We start from the raw sequence: 8225 nt of genomic DNA, 5'->3' as shown, positions 1-8225 counted from the left end.
TTGAAAAGGTGACCCCTAATTTTAAAACAGGGCCCCCTAGACCTGGGGGTCTAGGCCCGAAACGTCAGCCTCTCTGCTCCTATGATGCTGCTTGGCCTGCTGTGTTCATCCAGCCCTGCACTTCATTACAAAGAGTTTGTTTTTGAAAACCCATTAAAGCCACTTTTAACAATTATTAAAAAGATTGTGCCAGGATTTTGCCAAAACTAAGATGTTAAGTTTTATGAAGAACCTTAAAGCAACAGAGGAAGGTCAAGAGGCAAGGGGCTTTCAGAAATGAAATTCCAGAGAATGGAATCTAAAAGACTAAGGCCATGTTGTCAATAACTGAGCAACTGGAAAAAGTAATTCATGACTGCCTGAAATCAGGGTGAAAGATAACTTTTGCAGGCCAGAGGAGCTTATGGAGACAACAAGAGGTGAGTCTACAGGGAACTCGTTTTAAAAATGACACAGATTTTAAAATTAGATTTACTAGGTGTGTATGTGCACAGGTCATTGAAGGTGGCAGGACAAATGGACAGGCTAATCAGTTAAGCATACAGTGTCCTTGGCTTTATTAATCGACAGCAAGTACAAGAACAAGAAGGTGATGTTAAACTTGTATAAGTCATTTGCTGGACCTCAGCTGGACTACTGTGTACAGCTGTGGATGCCACATTATAGGAGAGATGTGAATTCATTGGAGAAAGTTCAGAAGTGACTTACAAGAATGGTTTCAGAAATGAGAAACTTCAGCTATGTGTATAGATTGAAGAAGTTGGGACTGTTCTCTTTTCAGAAAGGAATTGATAGAGATTCTCAAAATCATAGAATCCCTACAGTGTGGAAACAGGCCATTCGGCCCATCAAGTTTACACTGACGCTCTGAAAAGTATCCCACCCAGAACCACCCTCCTATCCTATCCCATTAACCCTGCATTTCCCATGTTTAACCCATCTAACCTGCATCCCTGGTCACTATAGGCGATTTAGCAAGGCCAATCCATCTAACCTGCACATATTTGGACTGTGGGAGGAAACTGGAGCACCCGAAGGAAACCCACGCACACATGGGGAGAATGTGCAAACTCCAGAGAGACAGTCACGCCAGGCTGGAATCGAACCTGAGTCCCTGGCGCTATCAGGCAGCAATGCTAATCATGAGAGGGCTGGATGAAGTATATAGGAAGAAGCTGCTGCAGTTGGTAGAAGGAATAAGAGGGTATAGGTTTAAAGTGATGTGCAAAAGAAGCAAGGTTGATGTGACAAAAAAGCTTTTCCACTCAGTGAGTAGTTAGGGTATGGAATACACTGCCTGGAAATGTGTTGGAGGCAGATTCAATTAAGGTATTCAAGAGGGCGTTGGATAATTATTTGGATAGAAATAATAGACAAGGATATGGGGCACAAAGCAGGAGGTTTTCAGTCGGTGATGATGCTTGATTGAAGAGCTAGTGCAGGTGTAATGGGCTGAATAGCTTCCTTCTGGGCTGTAACAATTCTGTGATTCTGTGAAATTCAACCAAACTACAAAACAAAAAAAACTCAGATACTAACTGTTCAACTACAATCATCAAAGCTACCTGTAACCCCCACTTACAATGGCCACAACATTCAAATATCCGAGCTTTATTAACAATTCACAGTCGGATCCCTTGTCCTTCTCCCATGTCCTTAACCCAATCCCTAGACACCAAGCCTTGTTATCACATGGTCTGCTATTACACATTACCCATTGTTAGCCACTAATAGTCCCCATTAGCAGCTATTCAGTCTCCTGACCGTTATACATTCCTTTGTCTGTCCAACAGTTCTCTCTCTTTGAGCTCTAACTACCCCTATCATTTACTCCTTACCCCCTCCCCTCACCCTATCTTCTGCATAAAAAACATTTTCCTAGTGACCATCAGTTCTGAGGAAGGGTCACTGGACCTGAAACGTTAAGTTTGATTCCCCTCCACAGACGCTGCCAGATCTGCTGAAATTTTCTAGCAATTTCTGTTTTCTTACAGATCCATCCATTTTTTTTTTAACTTTTATCTTTTTGGACTCAACCCTTAATTCTAACCTGTGTGTATGTGTGTTATTAATACTTCTCCAGTTTTGACATTAATAAACTCACTTTTTGTTAACTTGAGAAGGCTTAGTTAAATTGACTTCTTTTAAAAATTAAGTTAATTTGAGTCTATGTGAAAGGTATTCACAAGTGACTGAGGGTCAGGTAATTAAAGAAGGGAAACCAGTTCATCCTTCCTCCCCGGGAGTTTAACAGTTTGGGGTATGCCACTTGGAATTGTAACAAACTGGGAAACCTCGCCTGGGGTCTGGATGTGACAAACCTCATTCTTAAGGTTTTTTTGAGAAAGCTTTTAAAGAAAGGTAGAAAAGTAGAGGGGTTTAGGAAAGGTATTCTGACAAAAAAAAGCAAAGCCATCAAAGGCTTTATCATCAATTCCAAACCAAGCAAAGGATTATGTAAATCAAATGGAATTAAGACAGCAGAGTGTTCGGGACTAAAGAGTAAGAGTATAGAGCTGCCACATATTACAGAGTTAAAGTAGGACGAGGATGTAACAGGAATTAAGGCTAAGAGCCAAAATTAAACACATTAGGGGACAGGCAGCCAACAAAGAATAGAAAGGAAGTTATATTTAATGCAGACACAGTCACCCACTATTATCTGATTAACCTTATTTTGTCTCCAGTACTATAAAATCTTGTAATGCCTTGCACAACACGTTCTGCCCAAGCAAAATTCATATAAATCAGTATATTGGTTAAGGTATAATGACCTTTGTCTGGCTACAGATAAGAATTCATCCATCTTTCACTATCACTTCAGTATTTACCCAATTTTTCCAGATTTGTCAATCTAGCACCAAAAATATAAGAGCGGAATGGGAGAACTATTTTGCTTCATATTCAAGAAACACTAACAGTGTTATTTAAACACAGGCAAAAATATCGACATGACAGCTCCAGTTCTGCTGAAGATACCTCAAGATAAACAGTTATTAGAGAGCAAAACCTACATCATCCATTTTTTGTTACCAGCTAATTATCAGCAGGATCCACCAGCGCCCATTGACACTAACGTGAGTAGATATATGGTTCAACATTTGTTGAAAATGTATGTTGAGCCAATTTAATGCGCCGTATTTGTTTAAATTCTGACTTCCTTCGTCTTTTACCCTTCCTCTTTGCCTTGATAATATGTCATTCACTGGTTGAAGGGTGAAGCAGTCAATCTGCTCCAAGAGTTCAGTGAATGTCAATCTTTATATGGTCATCAAATGTTGCACACTGCCCACTCCCCTCACTCCATGTGAGAAAAACACCTGGCCAATCAGAATAATCCTGCATAGTCTGTTGCCAATCAGAAGCTCTGCATACAGGTGAGTTGCTGCTTGTCACCTCAAACAAGGAAGTTTCATGTACACTTAACATGTTTTAAAAATCTTAAATTCCCTATCCTAATCTTAACATCTCCTTTCAATGTGAACTAGAAGTCAGTGACATCACATGCTCCCACCATTTGGCACCATTGAATAGCAGAGCAGCACGTTAGTCCTCAAAATTTTCTGTCACTACTCAGGGTCTAGTATCATGTTTCTGCTGAACACATTGGACCAGGAGTTTAAGATATGGTAAATTTCAGATATACCAGTAAACCTAAAATGCACAATTCTATGGAACTTAATTATTACTCAACAGTGAAGTTTTGAAGTAGGAATTCCTTTTATTACATTAAAGAACTGATTCCATTGTTTTCCATCTTAACTTATTGACTTTTTTTCTTTTATATTAAACAGGTTTATTTCATTGACTTCCCAGATATGCATGCCTTTGTGAAATCGTTTGGTGGTTGGTTAATGACATGGAATTCAAAATCCCATGCCAAGAGTTTGAAACAGCAGCTGAACAATGCAGCTGAACAATTTGATTCCAGTTTTTACTATGGCGCTGGCTACAATAGGTAACTATTTAATGCATGTTCAGGAGACCTTGCTTTAAAGCAATGGTTATTTAGGTAATTGAGTGAACTGATACACAATGTGTTGCAAGAAAGGCAATCACATCTGCAATCCCTTGCATACAGTTCAAAGATTTAACAATGATGAAATGGGGAGGGACAAAAAGCAATATAATGGAGTGTGAGTATCTCCTTAAAAGGACAGAAACATAGAAAATAGGAGCATGAGTCAGCCATTCAGCCCTTTGAGCCTGCTCTGCATTTGCATTCTACACGTTCATGGTCAATCAACCAAATTAGAAACTCGTTCCTTCTTTCTCCCCAGGCCCTTTAATCCCTTTAGCACCAAGAACTATATCTAACTCCTTCTTGAAAATAGTCAATGTTTGGCCTCAATAGCTCTCTGTGGCAGAGAATTCCACAGATTCGCCACTCTCTGAGAAAAGAAATTTCTTCTCATCTCAGTTCTAAATGGCCTACCCCACACCTTTAAACAGGATTTGAAAAAAGATGTAGATCCATGATGTCTCAAATGATGAGTTCAAACATTGGCTATTCAAGTGACACAACTAACCAAGAAAAGACAAAATATTTCCAATCTAGAAGAAAGGAAAATCAATTTACGCATGGGCTTAGTAGTAATACTAACTATGGAGATGGTTCTATTTTGCTTGATTTTTTTTTGTCTCCCTTACATTGTCCTAGAAGGGTGTTATGATCCCAGCTGGTGAAACTACTGGACAAGTCAGATCTCAGACTGAAATCCAGCTTGATAGATCTTTCACTGAAATGAAACAGATTTTGGTTTAACAATAAACCAGAAGTTTATTATGCAAAAGAAGTGAAGATAAAATAGAAGAAACCAGGCTATTTACATATAACATAGCGTGAAAGATTTCAAAACATACAGTAAATTATCTATCCCAATATCATTTTACAGTGCTGAAATACCAGAAAGAGCTCCTGTCTTGATTACATCTATAGGTTTCACTTAACTATTTCTTTCAATTTCCAGTCTTCAGAGTTTGATAGATTTTTCCTTGAAGTGTTACACAACTGAATTTAAACTTTCTTAGCTTCAGATAACTCCTTCATGTTTTTAATCAAACATGTCAGGTCCACAACTTTCAAACTAAAATATTTACACTGAGGCAACCTATTTTCTAACTATTCTGAACACATATTCAGGAGAAAACTATCTTATACCTAACCTCAACCTTTTGGTTTCTGTGAATTGAAACCAAAAACTTGCCAATATCTGGGTGTTTCCCCTAGTCAAAAGAAAACAAACACCCTTACTGATTTCTCTAAACTGAAGGCAATTAATGCTTTTCAATGTTTGCTCTTTTCAATCATAAAGCTCTCATTTTGCAAACAAATTCCTATCATCGCTCTAGGAGCTGCTCTCTCATGCTGGTTTAAAAATCGTGGCTCCAGAAAAAGGTGACAAGTTAATTACTCAATTCCCCTCATAGACAAAAATCCATGTACCACTAGTTCAAAATCCAAACTCTAAAATAAATGATATTAACATACATAAATCTCACACCTGACATCACAATTATAAACTGAAGAAAAAGACTGGGGTCAATTCTTCATTCTGTCTTGTATGTTGTGTATATTAGTTTGCAATTTTCATTTCAATAATTTTGTTTTTAATTTCTTTTTCATTTAGTCCAAAGACATTAACTGGTCGACATAATGAAGTGTGGTATATTGCAGAAGGTAAACCAATATGTCCAATTCAAGCACCATGACTTCATCAAAAAGAAGCACCTGAAAAATCTTCATGGGACTTATTTTCTGTCCATGGTATAACTGATAATATCTATAATCACAGCATTTAGATTTTACCTGTGTAGAAAGTAACATGAAATTATTATCTGTCTGGGTTCAGGGATCATATCTATGGTATACTCTTTTTCCACTTTAAAAACACAATGATCATCAATATCAGTTTTAGGACTGGTGAAGGGGCGACTATGTAGAGCATCCTCCCCTGAAACCAAGCTGCAACATAAATTAAAATAAACCGATGAAAATCCTCAGTAGGTTTCCAGGGTCTGTAAGAGTGGCAATGTTGATGATGTTTCATTTGCACCAATGTTTTGTTATTTCAGCCAACCATTACTCTACTACGGATAATTATTGGTATTGAATGACTAGGAATGGTAGAAAAGTGATTATATTTGTGTTCAAATCCCACGTGGCAGCTGAGGAACTTAAATTTAGTTAATCAAAAAGTTCTGAAAAAAAAACTGGTATTAGTAATAGCCACCATGTAGCCTACTGGATTTACTTTGTTAGTTAAATGAATTAACCTGCATGAATAAAACTGGATTATAATCAGTCCCCTAGAGATGTCCAACACATCCTCCCCAAACTTGGATGAGCTATTCTGACTGAAGAACCTTTATCCAACACTAATGGGCATCTGAAGTTCAAACACATGATCAAACGTCAGTGTTATCATTTACTCCCAACATTTACTTACATTGAGTGGCAATATACAGATCTGATACAGAGGAGTGCATCTGTCCTCGAAGTTTTCTGCCATTATTGAGGGTCCAGCATCATGTTTCAACCTATCACATTGGACCTAGGGTTATTTTTGCCACGGTGGCACAGTGGTTAACACTGCTGCCTCACAGCACCAGGGACCCGGTTCCACCCTCAGGCGACTGTCTGTGTGGAGTTTGCACATTCTCCTTGTGACAGCATGGATTTCCTTCAGGGCTCCAGTTTCCTCCTATAGTCTAAAGATGTGCAGTTTAGGTGGATTAGCCACGTTAAATTGCCCACAGTCTCTAGGAATGTATAAGCTAGGTGGATTAGCCATTGGTTACAGAGATAGGATAGGGAGATGGGTCAGGATGGGATGCCCTTCAGAGGGTCAGTATGGACTCAATGAGCCGAATGGCCTGCTTCCACACTGTAGGGATTCTAATCACACTACTGGTGCATGTTGATTATGAAGTAAAACAGTTTTGGGGTTCTCCTACTCTGCTGCTACAATCTTGGTAGAAGATTGACTAAAATCTGGGAAAATGGGGTAAATGCTGAAGTTATGATGAAAGATCAGGAGAAACCCCATGTATATTCAGATAAAGGTCTTTATCCCTTAACTAATTTCCTGATCTGTAGAAAAGCTGGATGGACTAAGTTTGATGTTTATTTTCATTAGCAGACTCTGGAAACAATTATAGGGAAAATGCAAACTTGCTCTTCATTATATTTTAAGCCATTTTTGAATCTGGTTTTCTTTAAATCTTATTATGGACTATAACATGGGAATGTGCAAAATTATAACATATTTCATTGTATATCAATAAATTAGCTGCAAGTGCACATTATTTGAGTATTCTGTGAGTTTTACTGGATTGCTTTCACTGAAACGAAGTGGTACCTAAAAAGAAACATTTTGACAAATCATAGAAACAGAGTAGTCACACCACAGGAGCTCGTCATGCCCTACTGAATCTCTGCAGGAGCAATTCACCGAGTGCATTCTCCTGCCTTTCCCCTGTAGACTTGCACATTTTTCCTTTTCAGATAGTGACCTAATTCCCTTTAGAATGACTCAATTAAATCACACTCTCAGGTTAGATCCTAACCACCTGCTGAATCAAAACGTTTCTCCTTGTGTCATCATTCCTTTATTTGGCAATTACCTTAAATCTAGTTTTTGACCCATACAAGATTCTAAGGTAGCTTGACAGGGTAGATGCAGAGAGGTTGTTTCCCCTTGTGGGAGAGTCTCTGACCATGGGCCATAGTCTGAAAATTGTGTGTGTGTGTGTGTGTGTGTGTGCGTGTGTGTGTGTATTTAAGTGATAAGGAGGATTTTTTTTCTTTCAGAGAGTAGTGTGGCATTCTTTACTGCAGACAGCCAGTTTGTTAAGTATACTCAAGAGTGCAATAGACAGATTTTTAATCAGTAAGGGAATCAAGGGCAATGGAGAAAAGGAAAGTTGAGTTGAAGATTATCAGATCACCGCATCTCATGAGTGGCAGAGCAGATTCAGTGGGTTGAATGGCCTATTTATGTTCCTTCATCTTAGAGTTTATGCCTCCACCAACAGGAATAGTTTTCCCCAATACACTTTGTCTGGACTCCTCACATTTTTGAATACCTGTACCAGATATCCTCTGAATATTTCCTTCTCAAGAGCTGTCCCAGGTTCTCCAATCTATGTAACTGAAGTTCCTCATCCTTGGCACCATTCCAAAGAATCTTTTCTATATTTTCTCTAATGTCTTCACATCCTTC

General features: G+C 38.5%; 1 protein-coding gene across 1 annotated transcript in view; it reads left to right on the top strand.

Moving 5' to 3' along the window:
- LOC109920292 (heme-binding protein 2-like) overlaps positions 1-6670 on the top strand; it is a 26000-nt gene extending 19330 nt beyond the window's left edge. Inside the window, exons 5-7 of the mRNA XM_048618005.1 lie at positions 2938-3077; positions 3795-3958; positions 5631-6670. Coding sequence (XP_048473962.1) covers positions 2938-3077; positions 3795-3958; positions 5631-5712 — 386 coding nt within the window. The 3' untranslated portion in view covers positions 5713-6670. The remainder of the gene's footprint in view (positions 1-2937; positions 3078-3794; positions 3959-5630) is intronic.
- The last annotated feature ends 1555 nt before the right edge of the window (positions 6671-8225 follow it).

The sequence above is a fragment of the Rhincodon typus genome, chromosome 38 (assembly GCF_021869965.1).
Source record: "Rhincodon typus isolate 14 chromosome 38, sRhiTyp1.1, whole genome shotgun sequence".
NCBI classification, from domain to species: domain Eukaryota; kingdom Metazoa; phylum Chordata; class Chondrichthyes; order Orectolobiformes; family Rhincodontidae; genus Rhincodon; species Rhincodon typus.
The sequence above is the reverse complement of the archived record's forward strand: the minus strand, read 5'-3'. Positions and strand labels throughout refer to the sequence as shown.